Source organism: Apteryx rowi, unplaced genomic scaffold (assembly GCF_003343035.1).
Source record: "Apteryx rowi isolate R43461 unplaced genomic scaffold, aptRow1 scaffold_128, whole genome shotgun sequence".
Lineage (NCBI taxonomy): Eukaryota > Metazoa > Chordata > Aves > Apterygiformes > Apterygidae > Apteryx > Apteryx rowi.
In genome coordinates this window covers 214189-231345 of record NW_020447508.1, presented here as the reverse complement: position 1 = coordinate 231345, position 17157 = coordinate 214189, and the positions used below count along the sequence as shown (strand labels likewise).

The following is a 17157-nucleotide window of genomic DNA, read 5'->3' as shown; positions in this document are numbered from 1 at the left end:
ATGGGGATTTGTATACTTGCCATATTTGGAGATAGTTCATGCATTAACATGAGGATATTCTGCACCACTGCCCTGCTATGGACTTTAGCACACTACAGAAGCTCAGAACCRTTTAAACTCACATTTTGTAAAATCTCAGGCTTTCTCTGTTTTCTGAGTGTCCTATCTGATCCTGTGGATATGGTACTGTTGTTGTCTTCATTCAGCTGCACCCCAGGTGTTCGATTTGAGTGGAGTCCCAGGCAAATTGAGGATTCCTCCTGGCAGAATTTTTTCATAGTTTTTGGTTAGATTCAATTCAAATAAAATAAGTTAGTGAGCTTTAGTGAATGTTTGACTGGACTTGTTTCAAATTTCTAGTTTGTATCAACTTTTCAGAACCAAGTAGCTGAATGCTCAGAATCTAGTTTTTAAAGAAAGTATCATGATGTTGTATCTCAAGGGCCAGGACCTCAGACTGCAACCTATGCCCAGAGATTTGCTAACCTGGTCTGATTCAACATTAAAAATCCCCTGCCTATCATACACAAAGTAAAACGTGTTTGTCTTAGTGATCTTCCCAGGGCTAATTTAGGTAATTTTCCATCTACTTAATTTACAGTTTTCAATAGCTAAAATACTCTTTTTTATAGCCTGTACTAATCCAGTGCTTACTGAAGTTGACAGTTTTGGTCTCCTTTGAGATGGCAGCACTTGTATACAGATAAATTGTGATTAAAATTAGCCTTACTAAACAAATACGATCTAGTTTATGAACTCTATCAATACATTTTGTAGCTGAGCTCTCTTCTTCAGCTGGCACCTGGATTTTAACATATATTATTGAAAACTTCTAGTGGGGTCTGCAGCAGAAATGATACCCCAGTTTAAAAGTCTACATGTAAAAACTGGGATCTCACTTCAGTCAATTGCATTATTCATTATTATTGTTCTCCTGTATTTGCAATGGAATCTTGTCTTGTTCTGTGATCATTAGAACGTCTTTTTTGAAACTTCTAACCTTTCATTCTGTCATTACCTTATTGTAGGAATTGATTATCTGCATCCTGATCTTGCCTCAAATTATGTAAGTACATGCTGACCTTTTCTGTAAAATGCAGAGTTTCTTATTGTTATGGTTCGTTTTTCATACAAAATTTTAAACAATGAGTGGAATAAGAGGACAGCTGAATTGCTGATCTTACAGATGATACATTTTGCTTTGAAAAGAAGCAGACTAAAAATGGGACTGCCTGTGCCAGGAATGAAAAGGTGACAAGGCTCTTTGTAGAGGAATGACAGTGCTGCCTCACATTAAATAAGCTGCAGCTTGCAATATTGAATTTAGGACAGAAATGAGTAACCTGGGAATTGGCTCTAAATCCTGCTATTAAGATGCAGAATGTACCTGTCACTTGAAGGGCTACTGAGCTGTGGGCTGTGGCAAGGCTGCTATTGTGCACAACGGCTCCAGCATGTATTAGCCTTTGAAACCTCTGGGAATGGCTTAATTCCTCTGTAACACATGATTTGATGCAGTGCTCCAGAACATGAAATGTGCAGGGCAGACTGTGTATTCTTGGCATGTGCTGTGTCAACTGATTGTTACTCAAACCTACCTCAAATTTACCTTCAGACTTGAGGCTTGCTATCTTTCTTAGTCCTTCAGGTTCTCCCCAACCCCTCCTCTCTGACATTAGCACTCCGCTCTCCAGGTCTCCAGGAGGGCTCCCAGCTCCCACAGACTCTGGACTGCCTCCATGGTGTGCCACTCTCACACCATGCTTGTAGCAGTCCTTTGGACAGTGGGGGTGAAGAAGCTGTGGCTGGCTGCCAGAGGGCTTGCAGTGTCTCTGCTTTAGGTCTTGCTATTTTACTGCAGTCAGTGGCTTTACCTCAGGAAGCCCTGCCTTCTTCACCTGTGCAGATCAGTGTGTTTTTAATTGTGATTAAATGCACAGAAGAACAAAGGAGATTAGAATTAATGGTAAAAACATGAGTCATTCAGATAGAATGGCTCCAAAATGAGAAAGACTAATACATTTATTCCTACATATGAGTTACTGCAATTTGAATAATAGGAACACACACAATGAAAACCTGACCCTGTTGTAGCAAATAGCAAGGTGATCTTGGTAAAGAATRTATAAAGCTGGAAGGTGTTCACTTAGGACAAGGGATTTGGGAAATAGCTGACCACAGGATGTAAAGTGCAGGTTGGACAGTTTCACTCCTTATTAATTGGCATAATAACTTGACTGCAGCTAATTAAATCCTGTGCCCTAACTGTAAAATGCTCATCCCAGAGGGATTACTCAGTAGGATGTTTCCTTAAATTGATATGAGTAAAGAAGTCTGCACCAAGATAGTCTATGTCTTTGTAGGAGTTGATTGTAGGAATATGTTTTCTAGTATATGAGCTGGGGACAGCATTTTTTTTTTTTTTTACTCATTTGCTTGCTTTTTCAGCAGCAGTAGCAGACAAAGCATGTGAGAATATTCTTGTTCTAAAAATCATGTTTCAAATAGACAAGTAAAAAGTCTGTACATATCTGATCCCGTGTCAAATGGGAACATTTCTGTTGTTAGCAGTGAACCTAGGATCATGTTCAAAAACCAAAAATATATTTCTCAGTTATACAATGTTTTCTCTTTTAATTCTATAAATATTTTCTGTTTGATGGATAACCACTTGTCGGACTTAGCAGAAATGTGGTTTTTTTACCTAGTGGACATTGTGAGTATTCTAGGAATTGATGGAAAATGACATTTCAAAAGAAGAGAATGACATGATAGAACACACAGACATAATGCTCTAAGTCAGAAAATAGTGGAGCTGGAGAGAGATGCAAGAAAGTAAATGTTAGGAATTAAACTGGGAGAAGAACAGCTGCCTGGGAATGAGGGAAACAAACCATAGTGGTAGTCATGAAAGACGTGCAAAGACTGGTCTTCAAATGAGAAGCTGGAAAAGTCTGTGCAGGAATGGCTTTGTTGTAGCAAACAGTGATCCAGCAGTGGAGCAATGAATGGGCTGTAGAGGGACAGGCTAGGGAATCAGAAGGCCAAAAGAAGACTATCTGGTCAATGCAAAGTAGGGGGTTTGGCCTGGTTAATGCAGGGCAGATGGATAGCCAGACATAATGGAGAAGAGACTGAGGAAGGAGTGACTGGTAAGACAAATAATCATTAAAGGAACAGCAGAAACCCCATCTGAAAAGACCACAATCTTAAATGAGTTACAAGCTGAATGCAATCAATATAGAAGAACAAAAATATTGGCTATGAAATGAAATCTTTTTGCCCAAGATTCACTTTTAATTCCATGCTGAATATACTGGAGGAAACAGCAAGGAAACATGCTGATAAATTGTCATGTTATATGCAAACCAACCACTAAAATAGGCAATTGTAATTGCTGTCATCTGAGGAGGCATTTGCACACTTTTAGAGAAGACCCACTGTGTCCCAGCATCAAACACACTCAAATGTGCACCAGTGAGATGTCACAGGACTGGTACCTTCTCATGAGGGGTGAGCTGCTGCCAGAATTAGCACTTGCACCGGTGGAGGACAGAGATGTGGTCCCTGGGCAGCTACTGCTAAACCTGCTGTCTCAGGGGTAAGGATAGTGCATGTGCCCCTGCGACATGGTCCTGCCATGGGAGCGTGGGGCTCGCTCTGCAAAAATGCATGCTCCTCTCCCAGACTAGGGGGGTGGCTCTCGGCACTGCCCTCAGTGGCAAAGGCTGCCTGTTCAGGGCCCATCCTCACCAAAACTGCTCAGGGAAATTCTCGCTGCTCGGATGCCTTGGCCCTGCCACCTCCTCATGAAGAGCKGGCGGCAGTCCCCGTGTCTGAGAGATGGCTGGCTGAAGGGCAAGGTTAACTCCTGCTCCTGCTAAAATCTACCTTATTCTCCCTCACCTGTGTCTAGCACAGTGGTCACAGGGCTCTGTTCGGCTGCACTTTGCCTCTCCTCCTTCCATTGCGAGGCTGTGCAGGCCTTCTTAAGTCCTAGGAGGTCCTACCTTGACATTGTCCGCAATGTCTCTGGGGCCGTGGGAGCCTTTTTTCCCAGTAGGTAGTAATTTGGGCATGAACTAAAGACAAGGACTTAAATCCAGCTGAAGAATAGATCAGTCTAGACCTAAAAATGCAATGAAGTCAGTCTGCTAGAAGTGGGTTGTTCACTCATTCTGAGCTAGTGTAGGTATTGCAATCAATACCTACACCTTGTTCAAACCCAAAAGTTTGACATTTCATAAAATTTGCATTTTGGGGCAGCTTTCTTTTAAGGTACGTTGATTGTTCTTAGGAAATTGAGAGCCAACAGCTTATGTATATCAAGTTTGTAGATGCCTGCATACCATTGCAATATCTGTACATCTTGGTTACAAAATCATTAAAAAATTGGAAAGTCTGTCAAAGGTAATATTTTTGGCACTTCTGCATTTCTGAGTAGAAAACTTGGCTTCAGTTACTTGTTTTCATTTGGGGTTTTTTTTGTTTTTAACTTGCTGCTTTTCTTATTTGAATAGTTTATTGGCAGTTTAGCACTTAGAGGTAATAGGGGTTGGGGAAGAGAAAGAGCCTTCTAAAAAAATGTATTTTGTATTTTTTTTCCTAAAAATTGCTCAATCCTACATAGGACCTATCTCTTCCTGAAATGCCTGTATAAAGTAATAGAGAAGAGGAAGTAAATTTGRTGTTGCCCAAGTGAATCACTAAGATAATGCATGTGATACTGACTAAATAAGGAAGTGGTTTTTGTGATCTTACTCTAAATTATATTGGGCCAGAATCTCATCTTCTGTGTCTTTGCTGTATCCCTTACAGTCAATGAAGTTATACCAGTTTATTCCAGCTGAATATTTGGTGTGCTTTTTCTGTGTTTGTCAGAGAGGTTATCCAAATGCTGAATGTTATGCACCAGTGACAGAGCAACTGGGAACGTAGCATCACCAGTTAATAATTCATATCAGAACCCCTCAAGCCAATAATAATAGACTTGTTCACATTTTGAAATACTGCTGTTACATCAACATTTATATTTGATGTAAACTGTATGGTTTCAAGTGTCTTCCATGGTACTTTTATATTTGCAGTTTGTGGAATTCTTCCTGCTTAATGTGACTCTAAAGAGCATGGTGATAGTACTTGATCTTCCTATCTATGCCTCCATCATTTCATTTCATTTCATTTCATTTCATTTCATTTCATTTCAATAGGTGAGATTTCAAAGCTCCAAATTGCAGATGAGATCATTTCAGTTGCTTTTTGCCAGGGATATGCCTTTATGGCAAAACGTGCCAACATTTCTCCATGGAATCATCCTCTTTGAAAAGGGGCAAGTCTGGATTTTTGCTGTCAGGTGTAACTTGAAGTCTCTCAGCCACAATCCTCTTTCCCCTGTCCTAAAAAAATACAATCAACAGATTGTCTGTCTGTTTCACAGATAGTAATTGTTGATAATGGAGTGCCCTCTTTCCATGTTTTTCTTCTCACAGTTCCTGAGCTATTTTCTAATGTGCTTCACAGTACAGTAATGAGAGACCAAACCTGCTCACATTAACTCTGTGGGATTGCTCATGTGTCTAAAGACACATGCTGCAGTGGCTTCAGAGCAATCGACGTTTTGTAAGACTGAGCCCATAAAGTGTCTGAGAGATCAGTGGCTTCTGGATAAAGTTCTTACTACTCCTCTAGGTCAGTAAAAGAAGGTCCCAGTCTTGCAGGCACTCAGACTGTCTCATAACTTTTATTGCATCACCTGGTCTACGAGGTTACACTTATGGAAATGAACCTGTCCAGTTAGGACTGATTTACACCTAGGGTATCTCTTCCTTTGGGAAGTCTGATATTCCAAAATTGGCTTAATCCCAAACTGGAGTGTGAAGCTGACACTGCAACCACAAATATGGGAAAGGGGAATAGTGAAAATGTTGAAATGTTTCATTTCAGTGATTTTGTTCAAAATATAATATTTCACATTTCCCAAATTTAAACATTTCTTTCCTTTTGCTGCATTGACCCAAAAAACTCTAAGCCGATTCAAAATTGAAAAAAAAAAATCTAGTCTTTGTGTGCTAGTGAATTATGTTCTGCAGTCATATCCAGTGGAAAAAGTTGTTACTCCCTCAGGAGCAAGCACTGATAGGACAGGTCTAGCTGAACCCCAAGTGACCTTTTAAGCTGAGCTAGAGAATCATCAGTCTTTATTCATTCCTTTCCATATACATGGAAAGGAGCATGTGTGCTCAAGGCCTGGCTGGACTGCTTTCCCAGCACATCCTCCCAGCTGGCTGCAGTATAGCTGCTTGCTTTTCTGGAGTCAGGGGGTTCTGGCAAAGCTGGAATTTTCCATTTTGCACCGTGAATACAGAGAGACTCATTGCTGAAGGATCAATATTTTCTTCCAAGCCTTGGAAACCCTGCAGAGGTTCAGCCTTCAGGAAATTATATTTTTCCCACAAAGAGAACCCTTCATTATGAACTGATAATTAAAAAGCTGAAGCCTAGTGTACTCCAAGGTTTTCTTTCAACTCAGACCATGCATACAAAGCCAGCAATTTTCAGGACTAGCTTCTCCAAGATACAGCATCTGAGCTAGAAAGAAAAGTAAAATAACAAGGGCTGCATATTAGATGTGTTTAGTAAAAGAGGAGAATACCAGCTGTAGGGGGCTGTGATTGCAAATTTCAGTACATTGTTTTAAAGAAAAACCTAGGAGAGCAAATAGAGGTTTGCTGTGCCATGAACAGAAATATAAGCTGATCTCTCTCTCATATCAGTTTCTATTCTCGTACTTTTATACTTGGCCAGTGCTTTCTGGTAAAGGTCAGTGTAGCTGCATTATCCCATTTACAGCAGCAGGGAGCTGAGCAGCTCATGTAAGTGTTTTTTTCCCTGGTTAGCAACAATGAAGAAGATCCGAATCCCATGAAGAGACTCTGGCCAGCAGTAAAAACTGCTAGTTTTAGTGTCTGAACAGTGCCTGAAGCTGAGTGCTTGCTTAAAAAAGAAGGGAGGGGAGAGGGGAAAGAAGAAGGGGGAGAGAGAGAGAAGACAACAGACATTTACTGTGGGAAAACCAGAGGTGACTATGTGAATAGATGACTTTTTTCCAATATTGATACTTATAAAATAAGAATTATGCAGCAAATCTTAGGAAAGTGATAATAATATCATATATGCAGATAAAAAAGATTGAGTTTTCTGCTGAAATCTGTGAAATTACGTGGAGGTAAAATGACTACAAATACCCCTGCAGTTGTCCTGTCAGTGCTTCATCGCTTTTCTTCTCATAACTTTCTGTCTTTTCTTCTCCTCTGTAACCTGTGTCTTTATGGTATGACCTTATGTTCCACCTTCCAAGGTCTTTATCAGCTTTTACTCAAGCTGTATTCGGAACAGGATCTACTAAGCAAAATGGGCCCTATGTAAGGAACGAAGGGAGGACTCTCTGGAGTTAGCCCTGAGTTAACTGAAGTTTTCTGTCATCTAACATTTCTTATTCAAATGTGAACAGCAGGGGGACTTACCTGTCTTTTGGCTATGGCTCCAAACACAAAGGAGTCAAGCAGTCTGTCTCTCACAACTTTTGGTAACTTGTCACCAGCTAATACGATACCAGTTCCCCCCTTGCTGGGAGGCAAACAGAAGCATATTGTTGGATTAATTATCTTATCATGTAAGCAGTGAAGCAGGGAAATGTTCTACTTCAGTTATGATGTGCTGTCTCTGTTGTTTGCTAGAGGAACAAAATCATCATTGAATAATTTTTAAAACCATGACAGAAATTAGAAATATTACAGGCAATAAATTATGCACTGCAGTATGTGCAGCAAAGTTTAGCAACAGCATAAAGGATCTTGTTTCTTTTAGAAAGTCTGTGTTTCCTTCATTAACATGGGTCTCTGAGTATGCTTTGGCCTACCTGCACGCTACTGAAAGGACCAGCTAACTGTTCTGGAGGCTGTGGGTCTGATCTTGATGACTTACCAGTATAAATCACCAATATCTCCGCTAAAATCACTGGGGTCTAATTGTGGATTTTTGCAAGTTGACAAAGCTTCACTGGCATCCACTGAACCGTGCTACTTTGACCCTGATGATCTGCCCCACTGAACTCCCAGCTGATGTAATGGTCACCACGTCAAACAGAGTTCACCCATAATTAGTGGCAAGAAAAATGTTACCCTTCCAAGACAGAAATTTGTTGGAAACCCTCTGAAGACCTTGAAAAGCTCCCTGTGTCTCTGCACTGTTGTTGTTATCAGCCCAGGGGATCCACGGGGAACTTAAAACCAAGCCATAGCAGAGTCAGGTTCATCCTTGCCTGATGTCACTGACTGATTTCAGTTAGCTTCAAGAGATCCGATTGCTATGGTATGAGCTTCAAAAGAACCTGAGAGAGTTAGGCTCTTATTTCCTACTGCATTTCAAAGGGTTATTGAACACATACGACGCTAGGCACTTGATATGAATACAGCTTTACCATTAATAGGTCAAAAGTATTTTATGGGCAAGTTCGTCATATTCATCATACCATTAATCCTAGTACCTATTTTTAATTGCAGCGCTAAAATAACATTTACATTATTGTAAAATAAAGTACAGAATAAACTGTTTTGGATGGTTCAATGCATCACTAATTGGATTTTAGATTGTTTGGTTTTGTTTGTTTTCTGCTGTTTCTTTGGGGTTGTTTTTTTGCTAATAGGTTTTCTCAAATAAGCACCAGCATAGGAATTAAAAGTTATCAGCCAAAACCTATGATAAATTCACAAAACATCTTCCCAGTAACACTTTGAAAATCCATTGAGCACACTGTTTGATGGATGCTGTTAAAGTAAACTGTGGCAGAAATTTCATCAAGAAATTGTTGAGACAGAGAAAATGAAACCTTTTTTTTGCCAGGGTAAAAGGATGGATCAAGTGTTTACATGCCAGGCTGACTGATGCCTTAGCAACAGAAATTGATGGCCTTCTGTTGGGCTATTTATTCTGCTCAGGTGGCTTCTAGCACCTAGAAAGCTGCTTTTGGCATTTAGATGATGAGCATTCTCAGTGGTATGCAAGGCAATGGAGTTTCACCAGCATAAATTAGAAGCAACTGGGAAGAGAATGAAATTCTTTGTTTCAGACTTGGTGAAGTAAGGCTCCTCAGAGTGAGGCTCTCTGTGGACCTGGAAGGCTCTCCTAGGTTTACCATGTACAGAAAAGGTTTCACACCTTGGAAAACAGTGGGGTCCTGCAAACAGTCCTCCCCTCCTCCTGACAGCAATTGTTTCTGTAAGTACCTCTTACAGTGGAGCTTGTGTACTGCAGTCTAATAAAAATGACTCTGAAGTTCCTCGCCTCTACCTTGTAGCAATTTAACGTGCTCACTGCTGGTAGGAGAGAGAAGCCATGATGCTATGTGTAGGAGACATCAGTGTCATCTTACTTCATGAAAGACAAAAGTGTTTTGTAACATGGATGTTATCAAAGCCTTCTAGCTTTCAACTGAATTTAAAAGGTGGAAGAGCCAAAAGGATTTGAAGACTAGTCCTCCTCAGGTTCATTTCATATGGCCAGAGGACATACACAGAGGCTTTCTCAGCAGAGGCTGCAAGCTGTGAAGGAGGTGTGATTGCCTTGAATGAGGTATGTTTTGTGTCACGCACAGAGCTGTGTTTGCAGCTGAAAACAGGATTTTTCACAGCAAAAGGTGTTACGCTAACTGCTTTGCTAAACTCTAATATGAGAGATCTTTACGTCAAACACTTGCCGTGTTATGGGGCTTAGAGCTAAGCACCACCTATTCAGCTGCTGTTAATTGGCATTGCTCCACTGACTTTGGCCTCTTGAGGGGGGTGCACTGATTTATGTTGGCTGTAAAATATTCTTGAAGTACTATTCCTTTGGAATCAGAAAGATACTACGATATTGTAGTTCCAGTTGCCTGACATTATTTTCAAAGCAATGAATGCTGCCAGCAGTTTCCAGCTTTCTTCTGTATTAGAACCATCTCAAGGGGATGTTCTTCAAGTTAAATGTATGCCTGGTATGTAGGCAATGTGACATGATGCCAAAGACACTCATTTTGCAAGCTAAAGACCACACATTGTCCCCAACACTTATTTTTCTTTATAATCAATGTACTTAATTAATCAGCTGCACACCGAGAAAGTGCAAGGTTGCTAATCACTTTAATCATTAAGCAGTGGTATTAATTTTCACTTAAGGCATCTTCCAGGGAAAGTAAATTAAGATCATTGAAATGAGAAATGCACAGGGGTGGAAGAGAGCAGATAAGGACATTTCTGCATTAGTTCTGGCAGACACTTTTGAAAGTTGCTTGTCCCTCTCTCCTGGGCTTCTCCAAGTAAGCTTTTTTGCAAATATTTTCTTCTTTTATTTGGATAAGAAAAATAGAGTTGTCAGTGCTTACTGTTCGCTATGGAGGAATCTGGCATTCTTTTATTTTGTTTTTTGTATTGCCTCCCTTTCTGCAGACCAATTGGTTTTCAGAACTGGTCAGAAGTCTTCCTTTGGAACAATGTTTTTGCTAATGAAAGCGAGTTTTTATAAAATGAAAGTGTCCATGGGAAAATAAAAGTGAAATATTTTTCAGTTTGGGTCAGTTCAGCCTAAGTTTAAATATTTTACTTCCAGAACACACTGAATTAAAACAACAGCAACAACAAAATCCCACTCTGGTGCATGGTCCACTTGGGAGAACATGGTCAGAGGCATAATCCCCTGGAGGCAGTACACACCATTTAATTTTAAAACAAAGTTCAGCAAAATGAAATAAAGAACTTCTATATCCCCAAAGTGACAACATTACGTTTTTGATTGAAAAAGGCAAAAACCTAYTGCAGTTTTTCCAAATGGAAAACTTTTGGACTTCCTGTTTTTTCCAAGAATGATTATTTCACCTGTTCGTCTTGCTTAAGACACTAATCAACACTGAAATCCCTGAATATCCTTCAGCATGGAAATAGGACTTAATTCAGATTTGTGCTATAGTTGTTGCATTTCAACTACCAAGGTGTCACCAAGGAAGTCTGAGTTAGTGCATGCAGGAAACATTGATCTCTTACAAAGCTTCAGAAAAATTTTGACTGATGTTAGGGGGAGACTTTCAGGCCCAATAATGGTTTTGGCAAGGAGAGTCAAATTCTCAACCCTATTGTTCATTAGCAGGTGTGAAACTGGTTTTAAAAAGAGAGTTTTGGCCACACCCTTTGGGGGTAAGAAAAACTTGTAGAAGAAGAGAGCAGGGAGGCAGGAGGAGCCTGTTTTCTTTTGCAGTCTTCATCTGAGCAACAATGACATTTCATAGAGCTACAACTACTCTGGAATGAGGTATCGTAGCCACCACAAGATATGTGAATTTGTGAGGTTGTCACCTTTCATCGCTGGATGCAAAGCCTGCAGCTGTGACCAGCTGTAGGCAGGATCCTGCTCCAACTGTACTGTGTTAGCATGCAAACCTTGCACTGCTGACGCAGGAACAGTGCATCTCACGCCGTTCCCACCTCAGGCTGTGTCTCAGCAGTCACTACCCGTATCAGGTGTCATGAAATCAAGAGAATGGTTCTGCATCTACAGTGGCCTTCAATTTGATGCCGTAGTTCCCTTCTTTATTGAGAAAACAGAATGACAGAAATATGTACGTACACACCAGCATTTGTTTGTCGGTTCCTCAGTGCCTCCTAAGGAGCTGATCCTGAGAGTGATGACGGGAACATTCACATACCTAGGGCTTTGCCACTGTTATTTACTGCAAAGCCGAGATGATCTTTCGTTGCCATTGAGAGCAGTATGTGGCTTGGGGCTTGCATTACAGGAGTTGCCAGTTTTTTTACTGAAAAGGTGGGATGAAGAAATGAAAATACCAAAGGCTCTAAGAGAATCTTGACTTTTCTCTCCCTTGAGCAAGTTTTCTAGCTAGGCAGTCACTGCTGGTTCATTCTCACATAACTGAGATGAGAATTAAGTCCACAACCTATTGTTGCTGAAAAATAGAGATCACATACAGGATTAAGTTGCTGCAGCTCAATTTACACATTCAGTGCAAGTCAGCTGCATTGAAAAATTGCAGAGTGTGGCTCCTTTATGAGGAGAGTGGGGCTGATCCCAATGTTAGCACCATCTGCACTGAATGTGCTCTGGGAGTACGATGTGGCAGTATCCATGCTRTTAGGCTGGTTCCTTCTGCCCATCCAGACAACGGCTGAACACTGCCCTGCAGATCTTTATGCACGAGCTCTTAGCAAGTGGCAAATACAGGATAAGACCCTTTCAACATAAAACCTCAGTGGAAGGGGTTAAAACTGGCATGCTTTATCTTACATTTACAATCGGCTAAGCCCATGCAGTTAGCAGGCGGCTCAGCTGAAGGGTGGTAAGTCATTAAACCATGCTAGTGTAAACACAGTGGATAAAGATGCAGATGATAGCCAGTACTTAAACACCTCTCCTTCACTGTGTCTATACATTATTTTGGTTCATTTGAAATTAATTCATTTTTTTTCTGTCCTGGCACTTCGTCTGGACTTCACAGATGTTCGCTTTGTATTGTTTGATTTTCGTTGTATGCATTTGTGTTCTCCGTATTACTGTTCTGCTGCTCGGCAGATCTTCTGGTATGCTATGTGGGTGTTTAAAATATTTTTAAATGCCTGCCCTATTTCACATTGCTCAGATTTAAATATAACGCTCTTCATTTTCTGTTGTGTTCCTTACAGAAGCAATAAGCATAATGAACATTTATTACAGGGGAACAGAATAACAGTGCACAACGTCTGATAAAATGTTGGCCTCATTGAAGTCACTGGTAGTTTTTCCATTAAGTTCAGAGCAGTCAGAAATTTGGCAGATCGTATAAATAACAGGCTTGTAATGTTTGTTGTCCTGTGTACTCCTTTGTTTAATCATCACAGTCAGAGACATAGCCTTCCTATCTTCAGCTGAGCTAGTATCGGTACTAAAAGCTCTGGAAACGTGACTGCCCAGGATAACAACTCTTAGTGTGGAACTAGAGCTTGTGCATGATGAAATTTCTGCTATTTCTGCTGCTGTGTAACTGCTGTCTGGTGAAAGTAAAATGAATATATTAGTGCATACCTCAGTCGCACATTCCCTGTGCTGACCTTGCTCTAAGTTTTGATTTAAATTGAGGATCTCTAGAAATGTTCTGTAGGCAGGTTGTGGTCTGAATTTTATTAAGGGAGGTGTCTCGTTTTCTTTGAGTATGAGCAAAGGAGAGTACAAAAACTGTGCAATGTTCAAGGACTTGATAATTTCAATGCTGACACATGTTTTTTTAGAATTACTTGTTGTGAGAAACTAAATCACTTTAATTCAATGGCACTTAACTGAGTTGCAAAATTAGTCAGCAGTGTTACCATGTCTGACTGATGTAATTCTGAAGCTTTCATTCAGTCAGCTAATGATGTCTAGAACAATTCTAAATTTATGCATCCAATAAATTGCTGTGAAAACATTAGCTATGATCAGATATACTAATCTTTAAGAAAACAGCTTATTTATGAAATGCAAGTTATCACATACTATTTACAAAAGCATAAACAGTTATGAATGTATGGTATGTGTAGATTTACTTGAGAATGTTTTTTCTGAAGATCCCACCTTCTCCCCCTGGAATTTTGGACTTAATTGTACATTGGTCTTGCTGACTTCCACACAGAATAAACAATGCAAATGATGTATAATTAATGAAAAAGCATATAAGTGGGTACATTAAAGGCCTTGAGAACCCAGCATGTCTTTACAGATATTAGTCACATCATTAATATTCCCCAGGATGCTCTCAAACTATGCTAATGAGGTCAGTATGCAACTGCAATAAAACAGAGTAGATCTTCAAGAGCTTATAATTCTAAGGCATGTAAGTCGACCTGTGGTTGCTTTTTGTGGCAAAAGAAATGTAGATAATAGCTTGCATTGTGTTTTTTGAGTCTCTTCTCCAAAATGCTCACCTCCTTTTAATTTGCCTGCAATATCATTGCTATGTGTCCCTTCATCTTCTTTCATATTTGTGCAATTTAAGTGAAACACTACTTGAGTATTTGTTAACTGTTTCTTCCCTTGTCAGGTGAAAAACCTTTCAGAACAAGAAGTAACCCAACCACTCTCCTGTGTTTGTCTGTTCTTTGGCTTTCAGTTCTTCAATATCACCTGAATAGGTCTCCCTCACCTCCCCCTCCCTCCCTTCTCCATAAGCACTATGGACCAAGTCTGTCTATTGTAGGTAGCTCCCAAAACCATCTGAGCCACTTTGATTTCCCTCTTCTCCAAAGCTGTGGTTTGTCCTTTCGGTGACAACCTGATTGCCGTAACCCATTAAAGAGAGCAACCGTAATATCTTGCCAATTTTGTCTTACAAGTGCATGTCTAGTATCCTGCACTTTGCTGTAAACATTGCTGATAATTGACCAGTTTCTAACAACTCCGACTATGTTGCCTTTGCCACCATGGAGAGCGATAAGGGTGCCAAAGCCTGCTAGTAACACAGAGCAGCAAGGAAGTGTTTGCTCTCCCAGCACAAGTGGCTGCTCTTTGCTGTGACCATGTCACACTAAAGAAATTGGTTCAGACTTGTACTGCTTAATTTGTATTGCAGACTCTGAGCTGAAGATGTTCTGCCACTGATGGCACATGGYATTTAAGGAAGAGGCCTTTATGCTGAGTGTGGTATGAATCCTGCCTACCAAAGTTGGTGGGATAGCCCGTGGCTGGTTTCAGTAGGCTTTGGATCAGGCCCACTGACAGGAGTGAGTGTGCTTGGCTGCCCTTCTCTTCCGGCTCATCCCTTAAAGAGGTGTTACATGCTGGCTGCCATCAAAACCCTGTGAGTGCAACCATCACTGCAGTTCAGCACCCAAGGCGTATTTGACCTACTGACAAACTCGGCAGTTATTTCTTATAGGAATATAACTAAGAGTAATGGACCTGAATCTCATTTCTCTGCTGCCAGCTTTATACCTCTGTTAATCTCTCAACTTCAGTAGGTGACACTAATGCAAAATGAAAGTATCAGTACAAGGAAAAAATCATGTATTGGAAAGGGAATGTGAGCCAGATTTTTAATAAAATGAAACACTGTGAGGCCAAATGAAGTGTGTACTCAGCATTTTTCAGTAAAAGTCATCACAGTCTTTGTATGTACTATTATGGTAAAATAATCCAATGGATCATATGTCTATAGCCACTCAGATACTACTTTTTTTCCCTRCATTAAAGAAAGCAAGAAAGATTTCCTTCCATAGTTCGAAGCTTTGAATTTGCCACTTGCCCTGAAAGGTATTAACAGTAATTAATTACCTTAACTTATTTTATTTTTATTTTATTTTATTAGTTTAATTGCCTTAGCAACATGCCACCCTATGACCATTCACTACCCACTGAGTATGTTGCAGGCATATCTCAAAGACTCTTATGCACCCCTCTGAAAATTAGGGATACATCAGAGGTGAAGCAGCACATCAGAGGTGAAACAGCAAACATTTATCTTGCTATAAATTCTAATAACTCTAATATTAATTACCACAAGTATTTTTATTGTTACAAATTAAGCAGTAGTCATATGTTGTTTATAGTTAGTTTATCCTCTTTTGGCCATAATTCCAGCAGTTTGGCTTTTGACCTATTCCCAAATTCTTAATGAGTGTTAAGGAAATTGAGGAAAGAGGTTTTCCAGGGGTAACTATAAAAATGTCCAATTAAACAAAGCTGTCTTTGTGACCACAAAAGAGAGATGTGGGGAAAAAAAAGCTAATCTATTTTACTGAAATTGGTTTCATTCAGATAAGGGTAAAGAAATCTCAAAACCCCTCTGAAAGGAAAATCAGAGAGTCAGAAGGTGGGAGCCTTTGGGCCCGTAGTTTGGGGCAGTCCCCAGTGCAACGTGCGGTGACAGATCTGGGAGTGCTGCTGTGGATTTGTGAAGTTCCCCCTGCTCCCAGGGTCCTGCCTGTTATTTGTGGGGCCTGGCAGCCTCGTGGCGTGTGGCTTGTGGAGCCCAGGAGCTTCGGACCTGGGAAATGCAGGGATGCATCTCCTTATTGGCCTATCAGTTGATCCAGGAGGCTGGAAATTGGTTTCCTCGGCAGCTAACAGGCTGCTGAAGGGCAAGACAAATAGGTCGAGGAGCCAAATGGGGTCCATCATCATTTCCTCCATATCAGAGCCTCCTCCCAAAACATTTCCATTTCAATAAACCAGCTTTATCCAGCAAATATTCTGGGGAAACCCAGGCTTTGCTCTATATGTAGGATAAACTAATCAGGAGCAATACAGTCATGTTAGTTATTCGTGAAATGAATGGCATCAAAGAGGAGCCCTGCTCCAGTAATCTTTCATATGTTTTTATTTTGAATTACTTATTTCACAGTGCCGTGTTCCACTTGGCTGCTCTGTGCAGCAGAGGTGCTTTGCATTCTGAAATCACCATTGCAGTGTGCTCTGCACTTGCTGGTAATTGCTCATTTTGTGGACCAGCAGGGCCTCTAGTGAATACCTGAAAATGGAATACGAGCAGAATTCATGGGCACCTCAGGTGTTATTCAGGCCCCAGCACACTTCTTTACTCTATTCGTTTCAAATGATGCTCTGATGTATTATCCAGTGACAGTTTTGAAAAGGAGGACAGCAGAAGAGTGTGCTGCTGCCTTATTCATTATTCAAGAGCTGACTGGTTTTGTCTGGCTGAGTATTTTTTCTTTTATGATGTACCTGTAAAGAACTGGGTACAAAACTTACTAATAATATTTCTGGAGGGAGACTAAAGTGTTCCCAGATATTGAATTCGCCCTTTAAGGTTAACACCTTTGAACATGACCCATTACTTTATGGATATACTCATGGTGTTGACAAGGTCTTGAATGCAGCTCTGGATTTCCTGGATAGTAATATCAGACATGTAAATTGGGTCATGTAGAAAAGAACTATTTGAATGGTGGCAAGTTTTTTTCAGTTCCTCTTTCAAAAAATGTTAGAACCTTTTTTCTTTTTTTTCTTTTTTTTCTTTTTTTTTGGGGGGGAGGTAGGTTGACCAAAATGCTTTATTTAGGGTTTGAGTGTTTGCTTTTTGAAAACAAAATAATTATTTAGAAGAGGAATGTGGAAGTCTTTTTTCCTTGAAAATGACAAAATGCTATG

General features: G+C 40.3%; 1 protein-coding gene across 2 annotated transcripts in view; it reads left to right on the top strand.

Annotated features, from left to right (window-relative positions):
- The window catches only part of PCSK2 (proprotein convertase subtilisin/kexin type 2), a 117113-nt gene that overhangs the window by 58606 nt on the left and 41350 nt on the right, over positions 1 to 17157 (top strand). For both annotated transcript variants that reach the window (XM_026055946.1, XM_026055947.1), the window contains exon 5: positions 1029 to 1066. In XM_026055946.1, the coding sequence (XP_025911731.1) occupies positions 1029 to 1066 (38 nt within the window). The remainder of the gene's footprint in view (positions 1 to 1028; positions 1067 to 17157) is intronic.